General features: G+C 43.0%; 2 protein-coding genes across 3 annotated transcripts; one reads left to right on the top strand and one right to left on the bottom strand.

Moving 5' to 3' along the window:
* The first annotated feature begins 1,180 nt into the window (after window positions 1-1,180).
* On the top strand, window positions 1,181-4,628 carry LOC119355649 (protein LAZ1 homolog 1-like). Its single transcript, XM_037622489.1, has 5 exons — window positions 1,181-1,331; window positions 2,158-2,444; window positions 2,533-2,655; window positions 3,134-3,424; window positions 4,132-4,628. The coding sequence occupies exons 2-5, from the start codon at window positions 2,163-2,165 to the stop codon at window positions 4,333-4,335; spliced, it is 900 nt and encodes a 299-aa protein (XP_037478386.1). The 5' UTR covers window positions 1,181-1,331; window positions 2,158-2,162; the 3' UTR covers window positions 4,336-4,628.
* A 3,127-nt stretch (window positions 4,629-7,755) lies between these two features.
* LOC119355650 (putative adenylate cyclase regulatory protein) lies at window positions 7,756-15,361 on the bottom strand. Of its 2 annotated transcripts, none has more exons than XM_037622490.1 (16): window positions 15,169-15,361; window positions 14,232-14,604; window positions 14,025-14,153; window positions 13,150-13,357; window positions 12,914-13,060; window positions 12,621-12,695; window positions 12,464-12,535; window positions 12,264-12,335; window positions 11,516-11,587; window positions 11,136-11,207; window positions 10,337-10,408; window positions 9,899-9,970; window positions 9,020-9,163; window positions 8,544-8,615; window positions 8,327-8,473; window positions 7,756-8,245 (listed from the first exon to the last, which is right to left on the bottom strand). In XM_037622490.1, the coding sequence occupies exons 2-16, from the start codon at window positions 14,433-14,435 to the stop codon at window positions 8,061-8,063; spliced, it is 1,743 nt and encodes a 580-aa protein (XP_037478387.1). In that variant the 5' UTR covers window positions 14,436-14,604; window positions 15,169-15,361; the 3' UTR covers window positions 7,756-8,060. The 2 variants fall into 2 exon arrangements, with proteins under 2 accessions (XP_037478387.1, XP_037478388.1); XM_037622491.1 differs by having other exon boundaries at window positions 14,232-14,621.
* Window positions 15,362-15,606: the final 245 nt, after the last annotated feature.

The following is a 15,606-nucleotide window of genomic DNA, read 5'->3' on the forward strand; positions in this document are numbered from 1 at the left end:
TGACGAGATTTTGGGTCAGGTGCTTCAGATCTGTGCAAGGATTTAACGACAACGATTGTGGCTCCAGAGCACTAGTCATTAATTGAGGGCACACGCACGAAGACTCCACAGTTGTCATCGACAAGGTCAAACAGACTCCGGTAGGGGAGCGGCGACAACGACGCGTCGACTGCTTGTTCTAGCGTTGTTCGTTGCTCTCTGAATTTCAATGTAATTTTATTATATTTGACTAGCAATGTGCCCATGCGTTGCAACGGATCCAAAATAGAATAATGCATATTCACAAATTTGAAAGAAAACAATCTAGTTTTGATATACATATATCACTAAAAATATATTATGTTTCAGTCAAAAAATATTTCTTGGGCTGTTTTGATTGTGGTTGGTTTTAAGATACTAAGGGGTATTGTATAAATTGGAGCAGAGAAGTGGGATATTGTTGTGAAAAGGCACAAGTTACATCACGGTCGTTAGATGCAGATCTGGTGGTCAGAAATGACGGATGACAGACACACCATCATCACTAACTGAGTCTTTTATAGGAGTAGAGATGAGATGGTTTGTCCTTCCGCCGAACTGTTATAATAGATACGATGCTTTTCGCACGAAAATAGATAGTAAGGTGGGAAATGTGAGTTTCTAGACGATAAACATTCAAGAATATATAGGTAGTATAACAAATTTTGTAATAATCACACGTACAGGTACAGATCGAGACATGCAAGTGCGTGCCCTGCCCCTGCGCACAAGTTTCTCTCGTGCATGCTATACGTTGAATTTTAATCGAGCGTGGGTGGCCGTCGATACCGCATTAGAGCTTAATCAGTCTATATGACATGTCTGCAAGTTGGTACTCAGCCCCAATCTGCCAAGCAATGAAAGACGTGTACTCTCTCTACGTTTTTGCGAAAGAAAAAAGGCATGTACCCTACGTACGTGTACAGAGTTGCGCGTGTGGAGCCATATGGCCGCGCGCGGTGCATCAGGCATTCAGGCTTGTCACGCCAGCCAGCTGGGGAGAGAGAGGTGGAGGTGGAGTGCAAGTCGGCTGACAGAGAAACAAAAGAAAGAAAGAAAGAAATGCAGACGGAGCCTCCAGATGTGTATCTTCTGTGTAAAAAGACTTGATGTTTGTTGCAGTAAATATAATAATGCCAGCTTTCTCTCGCTCAAGAAAAGAAAAAACAAGAAACGCAACATCAAGAGTTAAGACCCCAAGCTACTCGTCAGACAGACAGACAGACAGCGCCCAAATTTGCAGATCTCTCGGCGGCTCCGCAGCGAGCAACCCCCCTTCCCTCCCGCGTGCCGACGGAAGCTGCAGCCTGCAGGCACGCCCCGCTCCCTCCCTCCTCTGTTTTCTGTACCGCACCGGCCGAGAGGGAGCCGCTGGGCGGCGCGTGGCGACGGGGGCTGACGCCGATCTGGGTTTTGTGTGCGGCGGGCCGGAGGGAGGTGGGCGGGGCACGGTTCCTCCAGCGACGTCGTTGCCGGTGCTTGGTTGCTGCTGTACCGTGGGGTGGGCGAGGGAGGGGAGGGGCCGAGGACCGTAGGGGAGGCCGTGCGGGGAGGAGAGGGGGCGGGGGCATGTCGCCGTCGGGGAGGTGCCGGCCCGCACCCTCAAGGCGGCCGAGGACGCCTGCATCCTTGCCGGCCTCGGACGACGAGGGCCGTGCTCGTGCTGCTGAGCGCTGCTCCTATCTGCTGCCTATCTCTTCTCTCTTGATACAGATTTTTGCTAGCTATATTTGTATGGCTGGGTACATATCCTCACAAGTACTGTTTGTTTTCCTGAGTTGACAGGCACATCGATAATCAGTACTACATCAGTTTGTTGAGTCTTAGTGAGGGTAACACAAATGCAATTTTCATCTCAAGTAGTTATATAGGAAACTAAAAAAATATCGATGAGTGGATTTGGGTATTGAGATTCGAGGAGTCGGCTGGAGTGCAAGCAAAAAATGGAGAGGGGATCTTTTGTAGTGACTCTCCAAATGAGGATTTGGAGATTCAATTGGCTCTTTACTATCTTGAAAATGATCATACAAATCTTCACGCTCTTTGTGTTTTGTTCTTTTCATGCTACCTTTTTTTTTGAACAATCATTAGCTCAAGTTCATATCCCTGATGAATAAACATGAATATCTGTATCTTCAGGCACCATGTCGATGTTCCCAGGGATGGATCTTACTAAAATGGATGCTCCAACGCTTACCCTCCTTGGAGCAGCTTGTTGTGTTATGTTATCTATGCATTTCACAGTACAGTTGGTATCACAACATCTTTTCTACTGGAAAAATGCCAAAGAGCAGAAGGCCATACTCATTATTGTGCTAATGCCTCCACTGTATGCCATAACTTCCTTTGTTGGTCTTCTGGATATTAAGGGAAGCAAAGCGTTTTTTACATGCTTGGAGTCTGTTAAAGAATGCTATGAGGCACTGGTGAGCCCTCTTGGGTCAATGACATTTTTTACCTGAAGTTTTTGATTTTACTCACTTTTCCTTATATTTTTTCCTTTCAATTGTGCAGGTTATTGCTAAATTTCTGGCATTGATGTACAGCTACTTAAATATATCTATTAGCAAAAACATTGTACCTGATGAAATCAAAGGGAGGGTGCTTCATCATTCTTTCCCTGTCTCTCTTTTCCTGGTACATTCTCACACCCTCGTATACTCTTACAGAAAGTTTGATGAATGTTGCTATAATCTGCTCTAGAATTTTGGTAATGGAGCCTACTAGTGACAAATCAGTAAGGGCCGCTAGGTCCATACCCATACCGAACCTTTACCATATTTGAAGGATGCTGCATTGTTCGGTAATACTAAAATGATTCATGGTCTTAACAAAAAGGTTTATATATTCCATTAGTAAAGTACTTATTCAAATAGCAATATCTGGTTTAATTGAAGCATGTACATATGAGTAGTCATGCTTGAGATATGATTTTAACCTACGATTCTTCATGTGTTGTTCACTATTGTCTGCCTATATGAGTTTAAATGACGTTGTCCTGCATATGTAGTATGGAAGCTATTAGCAGTACTGTTAGTTAAGGCTTTTCACCCTTTTCATTAGTTTTACTTGTACTGAAAGTAACCAGTATGCTTCTGGCTCTGTGCTTTGGCAGCCCCGCAATGTTCGGTTGGAGCACAAGACATTAAAGCTTCTGAAGTACTGGACCTGGCAATTTGTTGTTGTCAGGCCTGTGTGCTCCATTCTGATTATTACACTTCAGCTTCTTGGGCTGTACCCCAGCTGGGTCAGCTGGACGTTCACAATTATACTGAACTTTTCAGTCTCCATGGCATTATATGCCTTGGTCATATTCTATCACTTGTTTGCTAAGGAGTTGGCACCTCACAAGCCTCTTGCTAAGTTTTTGTGCATCAAAGGGATTGTCTTCTTCTCTTTCTGGCAGGTATGTCACTCCCTCTCCTGGCTGGAAAGAGTTTGAATATTCTTATAAATATCTTTGGGGTTAGTTTTTCCGTGTGTCTGAATGCTATTGATGTAATTTTACACCAGTTTGTGTTCATGGTTGCATCGCAACATTTGGTTGAGGTAGTGATATTGGTTTAGTAATGTTGATAGTTAAGACCTTTTATTCTTGCCATGTTATCTGCGATGATTTTGCATGAAGCTTCTTTTTTCACTCATTCTTTGGATTTTTCCAGCATAATACCTTATTTTGTTTTTATAGCTGATGGTTATCAATCTAGGAGCTTTGTCTGCAATTTAATTTTCCATGCATTGCCATGTAAATATCCAAATTCAGTAATAATAACAATAAAGGTCGCAAAGAAACAACTACACATGGCTACCTTGTCGTGAAAAGAATAAGCTAAGATAAGTGTGAAACAAGTTTATGAGCATAAATCAGTTAAATTATTTCACCTTTCGACGCACAACTTTGTTGCAGTAGACATTGCCAGTGGACTCTTGTTGTGAGTGAATCACCCTATTGTCTACTATGGGTGCTTGAGGCAACATCCTAATTTGCAATCCTTCGCTGTATGAAACTAATTAGCTAAATACGACACCCGTTCCATTTTGTAACACAGTTTCTTTTTATCAAATCAAATATGATCAAACTCCTGATTCTTGAATGCCGTTACTTGTCTGCAGGGCTGTGCACTGGATATTTTGGCTGCTGTAGGGGTGATTCAGTCTCACCATTTCTGGCTGGACGTGGAGCACATCCAGGAGGCAATCCAGAATATCTTGATTATCCTGGAAATGGTCGTCTTCTCAGTCCTCCAGCAATATGCATACCACGTCGCTCCGTACAGCGGCGCTGACAAGGCGAAATTCGAGAAGAAAAATGAATGATCCCTTCCCTGCGGAGCAACACCCGCGGCTAGTTCATGTATGGTTTTGTGTGTATGTGCTGGGAGTATTGATTCAAAGATGTTATAGGACATGTGTATTTCCTTGTGGACACGTGTAGAGTGGGTTGTCGTTATACCTTGAACATTAGAAAAACCAGATGATCAGGAACAACATATAGGAATGCTACTGTTGTTATCGTGCTGTGAGACTGTAAATGCCTGAATAAGGAGAATTTGGGGGGTTTCCCACTCCGAATTGTGTCCAGAATAAACGGCGGTTTCCTGTTGCCCCAATCATCATGTGTAGCTGTATGATTGTTCCAAAACTTGTCTAAACTTATCACAGTGCTATGAGTGCACGTAAGTTTTGGATGGCCATTGTTCTTGCATTTTTCTGAGACTGCGCAAGTGAAGAAAGGGGAGCACGGCGCACCACACCGCACAGTGGCAAAGTGGGCGACTGACTGGCCCCTGCTACAACTTACGAATTAATCCTTCATTTTGAGTTGTCTTCACATATAACTAGTAGGTGATTCTAGTATAAGTACTTCCAGCTGCTCCATGTGAGGGGATGAGAAGTTGAGCGTTAGTTTCCTTCAGCATTATCTCTTGAGTGTGTGTGAATTGAAGGGCTTGTCCTAAATCCATATAGGATTGGGTTGTGTTCTTATAGACCAAGCTAGTTATCCAGTGCAATATGTTTAGGAGTGTTTTCTCCTGTGTCTTGCCACTTGAGAGAGTTAGTTGTACTTACTCGTGAGTTGTTTGGTACCGTGAAAGATCGTCTCAGCGGCACCCCAAAACATCTTGTCATCAAAGCAATAGGTTGATCATGGTACTATTTTTGTTTTCTTGCTGGTTTTGTTCTTGAGAAGCTTCCATGAGTTCGAGGAGGTCCAATGGTGTTGATAGAGTACATGGAGGTGGGCGCCTCATGGAGGAGGAACCACCACTTCCCATGTATGATCCGAGTTTGGAACCCGCCGATGTGTTGGCATTGGAAAATACACGAGAGTATGTTGAACAAGGTGAAGAAGCGCATCACGACCGTGGAGACCAACCTCAGCCGGAGAATCAACTTCCTCACAGAGGAACTTTGTCGAAGTAGGCTTCTACATGGGATCGACATCGACAACTCCACAAACTACAGCGCCAACGCCGCCCGGAGGAGGGAAATGGAGAGCACGCGCACGTATACCCCGATGATGCCCATAGCTACCATACTACACTATCCCAACATGCTCACCACCAACAACAAGATGTTGTTTGGGAACCACAATCTCCCCCACGAGATGGACTTGATGCACGGTGTTGACAACGATAATTCCCCATACAATGGGACCACCACGGAGAGCGTTGGAGTGATCACTACGATGATGATCGAGAATACTACGAGTTGCGACCACGACGTGCTCATCATAATCATCGAGGTGAAACCCAAGAAGGCTTCTCCATGGGCGGAAGAGGTCATGGACATTTTCATCATGACTATGAAGATGATGAGATTGGTAAATTCAAACTTATCATACCATCGTTCAATGAGAATCTAAGCCCGATGACTATTTGGAGTGGGAGATCCGTGTGGGTCAGATCTTTGATAACCACTGCTATACAGAGGAGAAGAAGGTACAATCTGATTACTATGTCATGCCGGAGGTCGTCCGGAGGCATGGGTGCTAATGAAGAATCTGATTCGGAGACACTTTGATCCCGAACACTTCACAAGAACCTTATACGATCGAATGCAACGACCGACAAAAGGAATTGTTGTGTTGATGAGTACTATAAAGAAACGAAGATTCTAATGATTAGTACATGGGTGAATGAGCGACAAGAGGCCACAGTCTTAAGATTCTTTCATGGCCAATGAAGATATGCAAGAAAGAATAGAGATGGTGCCATATTAAGACTTGCAAGAACTTGTGCATCAAGTCGTTTGTTCTGATCAATAGCTGAAGCGTCGACAAGCCCGCAGCCACACCTACACATCAAGCACTTGGATAAGTTCAACTCATCAGGAAGCTGATGGAAGTATTGTTGTATATTTGTCCTCACACAACAAGACAACCGCAAAAGAAGCTACTTCACATGCAAGGGTAGAGGTCATTTCATGAAGGGTTGTCCTAATAAAGAAGGTGTTGTTCACAAAGGATAGACACATGACCAATGACTCAAGTAATAAATCTGAATCTGAGAAAAAAGATGCAAAGTATTGTACTTTTGAGACCGGGGCACCTCCAAGTTCAGATGAAGGAGATGGCGTTAATCTCACTGATGGTGGCAGCTACATCAACATCATTAGTAGTTATCTTGTGCTTGCTCTTGGATATCAACATGGAGGTAACCCCGGTCATATTATGTGAAATGGTTGAATGGTGTGAGGGTGGCATTTTCAGTGGAAAGTTATGTGGACAAGGTGGTATGCGATGTGGTGTCAATGCAATCTTGTCATCTTCTTTTGGGAAGGTTGTAGTAGTTCCATCACAATGGTACTCACCATGGAAGGTCTAACAAGTATTCCTCTACACATCAAGGAGTAAACCATGTAGTCGAGCCTACGGTGGATCACACAATCAAGGTTGAGCAATTCCCTCATGTGAAGAAGTCAATACAAAATACCTCAAAACCAAGGATGGTTTTGTTTGAGGAAAGATAGGATGATCTGTACTAGTTCATGACCAATGCATCAACGTGTGAGGTCGAGCAGTTAAACCATTGGAGAAGACAAAGAAAGGCACATGCAAAACCATTATCTATGTTGGAAAGGTCCCGATGCCTATTTCGGGAGAAATGACACATCAGATTTCAAGCTACAACCGCCCACCTAAATTGAATTAATTCTATAATGGTCTAGTGTTTTAGGTGCTCTATAAGATGACATTTGAAGTCATCTTTTGTGCACAACAAACAGTGAGTGATTTAAGGTCTTGAGTCAAAAGTTATGCAAGTTCTCATGCAATCTATCCAGGATTTAATTACAGCACGAGGCTCCACAAGTTTGCTTATATATACTTCATTGTTAGTTGTGTTCAAATCTAACTAGTAGGTGCGTCTAATATAAAGGTCCTTCATTTTTAATTGTGTTCACATCTAACTCCTAGGTGCTTCTAGTATAAGTTCTCCCCAGCTGTTTTGTTCCATGCGAAGAGAACATCATGAGCATCTAGTTTAGTTTTTTTTTTTTGTGAGGGAGCATCTAGTTTAGTTGAACTGAAAGGCCTGTTCTTAGCTCTTGTGTATGGATTGAAGGGCATGTCCTTAATCTATATAGGATCCTTGTGATTTCATCTTTATGATTTAGTTGCTGCTGCTTGTGGTTTGTTTGGTAACATGAAATATATTTGGCTGCTGCTGTTTGTGAGTTGTTTGATACCACAGCGGTGCCCGGCCGCGTCACATGCCAAGGGAAAGCGATCCGCACTGAGAATTGTAACCAGGATCGTAGCACCATGCGACAAAACTTCGCAAACACCAACTGTTATGTACAGGAGCCATTACATTTTACATACCATCCCAAATGCGGAGGAAGCACGACGCATTTACAGTTGTTTCTTCGCATCAGCTTTAATGGGCACACCGTAGACGACATAAACAGCAGTTCAGTCTATCATCAGATCAATCCCTCGCGTGACTCACAAGACTATGTATGTACAGACGCGCAGGCACGTTCTGCCCGCTCTACTCGTAGTGGCTATCTACAGATGGACGGAGGTGCCGATTACCGGACTACTCCGGCCGCACGCTTACCAGGTTGGGGAGGGCGGCCAGCTGAAGCTTCTTGATCTCGCAGGCCGTCACCTTGCACGAGTCGAGCGACAGCGAGCGCAGGTTCTGCAGCGGCCTCAGATGGTGGAGGCCGGCGTTGGATACCCTGGAGCTCGACAGGTTCAGCGAGACCAAAGCGGTCAGGCCTGCGACAAGGGTATACAACTGTGAGGATCATACCGGAAGTTTCGGGGAAACGAAAGAAAGAATGCGAAGGATGCACGTACCCGAGATTATCTCCAAGGTCTTGTCTGTGAGGTTGCCGTTTTGGGATAGGTTAAGCAACGTCAGGTCTTTGAGGTCCTTGATGTTCTTCACTCCAGCGTCGGTGATTAGCCCACCGCAGAGCTCCAGAGACCGCAGACCCTTGAAACCTGAAATAGTGACAACCATGTTAGGTGTCATATGATTGAATCGATCTTTGATCTAATCATGCACCCTTACATCTGAGGCAGTTTGTCCCAGCATCAGTTATACGAGCTCCAAAAAGATCAAGGTGCGTTAATCCGGTCAGAGCTGCATTGACCAGATAAGTAGACTTTAGCCAACGTGATGTTATGACCAAATACATCCGAAAGACCACAAATTATTGAGACACCGGGCGAACCACTGTCATGAAGGGCTATTCTTGCCCATATTACAGTTCACAAGTTCTGTAAACGACAGAAATTTAGCATCACTAGAAAGGTAAACAGTGGAAATACGGAATCTTAGGGGCAAGGTTATGGAAGTGCCCTGAAGAGATACTCTTCATGATCCAGTTATTAACACAACTGTAACCCTTATATTACCAATGAAACTGCTTAAAGATGTAGACACTTAGTTTAAAAACTAGAAACCCAATAACTAACGCAACAAACGACGAAATTTGGCTGAGTTACTATCCATCATCACAAGACCTGGGAATCTGAGAGACATACTTGTAAGAGCTGCCAAGCCATTGTCTGTGATTTGGCGATTATCAAGATTAAGTGACCGCAGTGAATTCATGCCAGCAATTTTCTTCAGACCAATGTCCGTAATCACTGTAAAAGAGAGATTCATGCTATGCAAATTCCGAAGACCTGCAAAAGAACCGTTGCATAACTACAGTGAAAAATAATATCGACCGTAAGAGTTCAGACACATAAACCTCATAATAACACTTCCGCATTGTGATTAAGATGAATATTATGGCTCAACTATCAATTGTTGAGAGCACATTAAGCTAGGCATTGTTTATGTAGCAAGATAAAAGTCAGGGGACACTGTCAATGAAATGTGTGCATGCAATGTACCATTAAACATGGAGTCATTTCCTGACATAACTGATCAGTTTCAGATATGGAAAATTGCCAAACATACCACTGTACATCATCAGCATTGGCCCCTCTATCATGCAACTTTAAGTGGTATTTCTTGAATTGTGTGAACCAGTGGTTTATGCCTTTGACACAAGCCACCTGACCACAATACAGGTAGGCAGCCCAGAAAATGACAATATAATCTAAGATAATGCATTGGCCACCAAGATGAAACAATATTTCTATAAACACATTACTAGAAGTAATCTACATTTAGTAACCAATCATTAGACCAGAAGCCAACAAGACATAACTACATATATTCCAGTGTTATGGTGATCACCCAGCTTACATTGGTTACAGCAGAAGCAAGTTCAATTTTCTCTCAAATTAGCAGCAAGAATAATGTAACAAGCTAACTTTTCAACTGGACTACTAAAACGAAGGCAAATTAAAGAGCGGGGAAACAGAGAATCAACAGTTCATGAAACAGAATTTGGCAAAGCGTAAACAAACCAGAGAGATGACGAAGTCCATTGCTTCCAACTGCAGTGTCCGAAAGTTCCAAACTTCTTAACTGCAAAAGGCCTACAGAACAGCAAAATGTATCAATTAGTGCTTTACAACAGGAGAGCTATTATTCAAAAAAAAAGGAGAGCCAAAATTTGATTTTTCTAGACAGAAAGCGCTAAAATCGTCTAACCATAAACGCTCAATACAAATTTCTGCAGGCAAACAAGAATGCCCCATAAATGCTATACTGCTAACTGTAGAGAGGTCTGGTAAATAAAAATCATATGCCATTCCACAACAGTAAACTGCACGAGTTGGTTAACTCGATGATTGCACTATTCGACATTTTATAAAAAAAGATGTAATAGGAGATGAATTGAGACATGCTACTACAGTTGCAAAAAAAGAAAAGAAAAATTAAGACATGCTGAAGGAACTCACCTTTCAGGTGCAATAGTCCCTCGTCACCAATCTTGCATGAGTCCAAGTTCAAACACTCCAAATTGATCAATTCTGGAAGGAGCAAAGAACATCATATACAAACTGTCCCCGCGTTGTGTTGTTTAGTATACCGGATCCACGATTCAAATGGGCGTCTCCATGGTTATATTTTTTAAATATATTTTTATACAAGATTTAATACAAGAGACAAGTGCTTCCAATTGACACTCCATTTTGATCTAGAAAATGAATAACATACATGCCAGAAGTGCAAGATCCTCTGCATGTTCTTTGACATGCCTCTGCTTTCATCTTACAAGCATCTTTGTGCAAAGGCAAAAAGATAAAATACCAGCCATCTTTCTTGAAGGATAATAATCATGTTTTATGCTGTTGCTTCATTTGCATAAATTCCTTCGGGGCTGTTCTTAGTTTCTTGTTTATTTCATTTTCGTTTGGGTTTTCTAGTTGGTTTGTAAGATTTGCGCCTTCTCGGTACTTTCTCCTACTACAAAATGAAGTGCATTCACATGCGTGTTTGAGAAACAAAAAAAAAATCTGGTTTTATGAAATCATGCACAACAATGACTTTGTTAATTTTAGTACAAAACTGATAAAATAAGAGAGGAGTGTCTCAAAACATTTTAATATAGGATGACCAAATCAATCAAGTAAACATTTTAATATGTGAAACACTTGTTGCTTGCGTAGATGGGTGTCTCAAGGATTTCGATATTAGCATGTTCGAATGTTGCTATACAACAAATTAATACAAAGATAAAAAGTGATTAATACTCACCTCGTAGATGAATCAAGCAGGCATCTGTAATGTGGTTGAACCCTAAATTAAGAACCTTCAATTTGACAAGACCTGCAAGGCAGCACCAGACCATGAGCTACCAGACAGTGAGCTATAAAAGGGTGTAGCTGTGCAGGACAAAGGAACACACTTGGACAGATACAGGTCACAAAAGGGTACAAATATGCATGCTTGAAAAAATTGTGGGTGAAGGAAACAGAGATGCATTGCGGATCCATCAATGCAACTACTGAGCTAGACACCTACATCTCAAAGAAGGAAACATGTATCCCATTTTGCATGCCATCACACACAAATGATCTCAGAAAGTAACAAAGAGTCATGTTCACAATATGGTCATCAATTGGTGCCGTATTTACCTTCCAATTTCTCACAGCCTTCATCACATATGCCACACCTATTGAGATTTAACAAAACCAATGAAGCCAATCCTGAAATAGCATGACTATTAATGAAGTTTGGCACCCAGATAGTGAGCTTGCAACTATTTGCATAATTATGCATGAAATGCTAACTGAATGCTACAACATAAATGAGTATTACAACAGAGTAACCATGCAACAGTGAAATAGTAAGTTCAGGCCTCGTAAATAACAATGTCCTTGTAAAAGGAACATTTAACTCCTCCGGTCAACAACACAAGCTTCCCTTCAAAATAATGGAGTTAAACTCCATACACTGACTCTCAGAAACAGAAGAGGTAAAAACATCTCTCATCATTTTTACATAGAACAGCATGGTGTCCCCATAAATGCACAGAAGAACTATCTGGCTAACTAATATGTTACTTTGACTCATTCTCATTAAACTTCTGAAGCAGACTTATAAAGATATCATGTTATCTTTCTACCAAAAGGGCATCTCTCTGGGGCATGAATTCTAGAGATAGAATAAAAATATAAGACTGCTGTGGTAACTTGTGAATAAGTTCATGACACACATACTTCTACAGAGTTCTAAGGCCCAATCGTCCTCCTGCTGCAACATACATAATAGATCAAACTATACACAATTGTCAGCACCTTTCAACGGGCAAGACTAAGCCAAAGAAACTTCTACGGAAGTAGCATCAACAGCAGGGTGCTCTATAAGGAAAGGATGTAAAACCTGATATAGCTTCCAAACAAGCAGCAGTCACTGCACAGCCCTCCAGATTTAGGTGGGATAGTTTGGACAGACCTAAGAGATCAAACCAACAACTTAAACACGGCTAAATTTATAAACCCTCGGGTTACTAAGTAAATAAAAACGAAGAGTTAGTCAACAACAACAAAAAAACAATTCAAGAGCATGTGTTTGGGGGGTACCTCTCAGATAAGAAACACCACAATCGCTTATTTTGCAGCAAGACAGTTGCAACTCTCTCAAGCTCGTAAAATCTACACAAGGAGAAGGGCATTGCATTGTAGATCAATGTGTATGAAAACATAGATTGGTTTAGACTAGCCATAGAAGAATTATAACCTGATAAATACTTCATATCTGAATCTGTGATGCCGTTACAATATCTCATGTTCAGTGTTTCCAGTTTTCTCAAGCCTGTAAAAGAATGTTATGTTATTGCAACAGAGGCAAGTAGTTTTTCGGAGCTACTTGCTATTGAGCGGAATGCGAATAAATAGGCCGCATGCCAGTTCTTATAGTGACTACAAACAAATGTATGTATCACATGTCAGGAAATGGAAATGTATAAGTTGGAATAAATTAGGTGATTGGGCATGCTTTACAAACAATTGGTTCAGGGAACAAAAGGCCACCTTTTAAATGAACAAGGCCACCATGAATTTTTGGGCATCGCTCAAGGTCCAAATTTACCAAGTTAACTAACTTTGCAAAGGCTTTTGCTCCTTCAGCTGTAACAGCAGCACATTTCTTAAGGCTGAGCGATGTCAAGTTTGAGAGGCCTGCAGAATGAAGACACACATCATACATCATAAAAATGAACATTCACCCCCCAGACTCGCACAGCTACTGGACTATTGGCATCACATACCTGACACTGTTTTAAGTCCATGCTCAGAAATTCGATCACAGTAATTGCATGCCAGACTTTGCATATTTGAGCAATCTTTGAGAAGATTCAATCCACTATCAGTCACATCAGAGCAAGAGATATCAACAGATAGCAAGGACTGCCCTTGAGAAGCGATTACTTCCATCCAAGCATCCTTCACTCCAGGGTACTCATCCAGACAAATATCCTGATACCGAATAGTGTGGAAGATCAATTGGTTGTCATGTAAGGCTAACTCGTCCCAGAGCGTGATAGAAGCCTTCAAGTTTTTCTTTTCTGGTCTAGCTCACCAAGCAAACTGGTGGCATGGCTTGCAATTTACCTTAAGCAAGAAGTGCCATCTGACTAGGAATAAGGTGGCTAGCTACCTAAGTGATCTCAAATGGTCTATTAAATGGGCTTCCCTAAGGAATAGGGCTTTTTCATTCTTACCGGATAAATTTACCAAAGTAATTTTTACTTTCTAGGAACAAGCTTGACAAAGAATTGCATTCTAGGAGTAAATTACTGAGTGAACCTTGAAAAACCAACAATGAATGTCTGATAAGATGCCTTTCTTCACTCCCTGATAATACACATAAGAGTTTGTCGAGAAAAATAAAATACATTTACATATAAAGGCCTGATTGATGGTACGGGAACTTTAATTTTACATCAAGTAATTGTTCATAGTTAACAGGGATAAGCTAGACTTGTATTATTTTATTCATCATTCTTTTGTACATAACCCATATTAATAAAAAAAATGCAGTGGGGAATTTTCCCATTGTTTCGCCTTAAAAATTGTATTTAAGACAAAACATCACTGTCTATTTCATTCAAAACAGTTTACCAAACAGGCACCAAAATTTCACCTGCAAAGCACAGTCGCGAAAAGCTCCCAGCAACTCCTCATTGATGTAGCTACAGCGCACCAGTTCGTTGAATATCTGCTGGCTAAGATCCCTAGGCAGCATGGAGAAATCTGAATACCTACTTATGTCCTGCAATCACCAACATCAACTCAGCCAAGAAGAGGCATCGCTTGGCCAAACTCTGAAGATATGAGGTCACATGACTACCTCACGGACTCTGGCCACGCAAAGTTCCACCAGCGACGGGCGGCAACCTGGGCCCGGTCCCTGCGACTTCCGGAGCACATCAGAGCTGCTGCGTGACAGCGTGTGGAGCAGCCACTTGAAGCTGCCGCTCTTGGAGAACTTGACACTGTACAGTTGATCCTCATGGACCACTTGGCCTCTGTTCCTTGAGCAGGCACTGCCCATGGCGAGTTCTTGCACTGAACAAACCTGATCACTGCCTCAAGTCTATGGATGGACGTACAGTGTCACAGACCATGGATAGAATCAGAGGTGCGTGTACTTCCCGGCCACGGCTCGATTCCCTAGCATCCATTTCAGGCGTGACTAGGACTTGGCCTTCTTCAACGCCATCCTGCATCATCAATAAAACTAATATAATCAATAAGCTTGACTTGCACTGCAGCAAGGAAGTTACTATCAGAAGATTGTCAATATAATCAATATAAGCTTGACTTGCACTGCAGTAAGGAAATTACTATCAGAAGATTGTATGCAGACGCAGTCACACAAAACCAAACCCTCACGCAATCGATTCTAATGCAAGTGGTCGGTTTCGAGTGAAGTGTTCATCTCTCACGCAACTGAGCCTGGCGTCCAATCACCACACAACGCCAACCAATCCTACACGCAATTGAGCCCTGCGAACAGAGCAACCAACCCCTGCGGATGATTACGGTGAACCCTGCAAACATCCGACAGTATCGAACGTTCCGTCCGCACCAAGCTCTGCAGGTCGCGGACGGCAGGCGGAACGAACTGCAAAAATGCCCAAATCTCCGGATTGGAATAACCGGAGAAGAGAGGATCAGAGCAGAGACGGAGGGGAGCACGTCGGAGGCTGGACGAAATCAGCAGCAGCCGAGAGAATCGCACTCGCGCCTAAAGTTAGTTATTATTGCATAGGAGGTGAAATTACCTGATCGGGCGTGGAATCAGGCCACAGGAGCCACCCGATGCTGGGCTGAGCCACGGATTAGCGGAGCTCGACGGAGCCGGCGGCTGAAATCGTCGCCGGCGGCGTGTCGTATCTGATTCCAAATCCGGCGAAGTCTCGCGAGCGACAGTGACGACACGAGGTCAGGTCAGGTCCGGCCACGAGTGGGGAGGGAGGAGGAAAGGTGGGGGATGGAGGAAAAATGGCTTATAGCGAGCGCCGGGGAGCAGCGCGCGAGCTCCACGTGTCGCGGGGCGCTGGGACGGTACGCCGGGCTACGGAACGTTTGGACACTGACACGCGGGGGCAGCGGACCATCTGGGCCCACTGGCGGTGACACGGCGGAAACGGATGATGGTGGGTGGTAAGCGAGGGGGTGGGGGCCACCGGGAAGCGGAAGGGATAAGGCAAAGGAGGTGG

This window comes from Triticum dicoccoides, chromosome 2A, assembly GCF_002162155.2.
Source record: "Triticum dicoccoides isolate Atlit2015 ecotype Zavitan chromosome 2A, WEW_v2.0, whole genome shotgun sequence".
NCBI classification, from domain to species: Eukaryota; Viridiplantae; Streptophyta; class Magnoliopsida; order Poales; family Poaceae; genus Triticum; species Triticum dicoccoides.

What these genes read in the sequence shown, in the direction of transcription:
- LOC119355649 (XM_037622489.1), top strand. Translation starts at nt 2,163, where the DNA reads ATGTCGATGTTCCCAGGGATGGATCTTACTAAAATGGATGCTCCAACG. An exon ending in AAGAATGCTATGAGGCACTG is followed by an intron (nt 2,445 to 2,532) that starts GTGAGCCCTCTT and finishes TCAATTGTGCAG; the next exon opens with GTTATTGCTAAATTTCTGGC. An exon ending in TCTTCTTCTCTTTCTGGCAG is followed by an intron (nt 3,425 to 4,131) that starts GTATGTCACTCC and finishes ACTTGTCTGCAG; the next exon opens with GGCTGTGCACTGGATATTTT.
- LOC119355650 (XM_037622490.1), bottom strand. Translation starts at nt 14,435, where the DNA reads ATGGGCAGTGCCTGCTCAAGGAACAGAGGCCAAGTGGTCCATGAGGAT. An exon ending in TGGACTTAAAACAGTGTCAG is followed by an intron (nt 13,061 to 13,149) that starts GTATGTGATGCC and finishes TTCATTCTGCAG; the next exon opens with GCCTCTCAAACTTGACATCG. An exon ending in TGGCCTTGTTCATTTAAAAG is followed by an intron (nt 12,696 to 12,913) that starts GTGGCCTTTTGT and finishes ATTCTTTTACAG; the next exon opens with GCTTGAGAAAACTGGAAACA.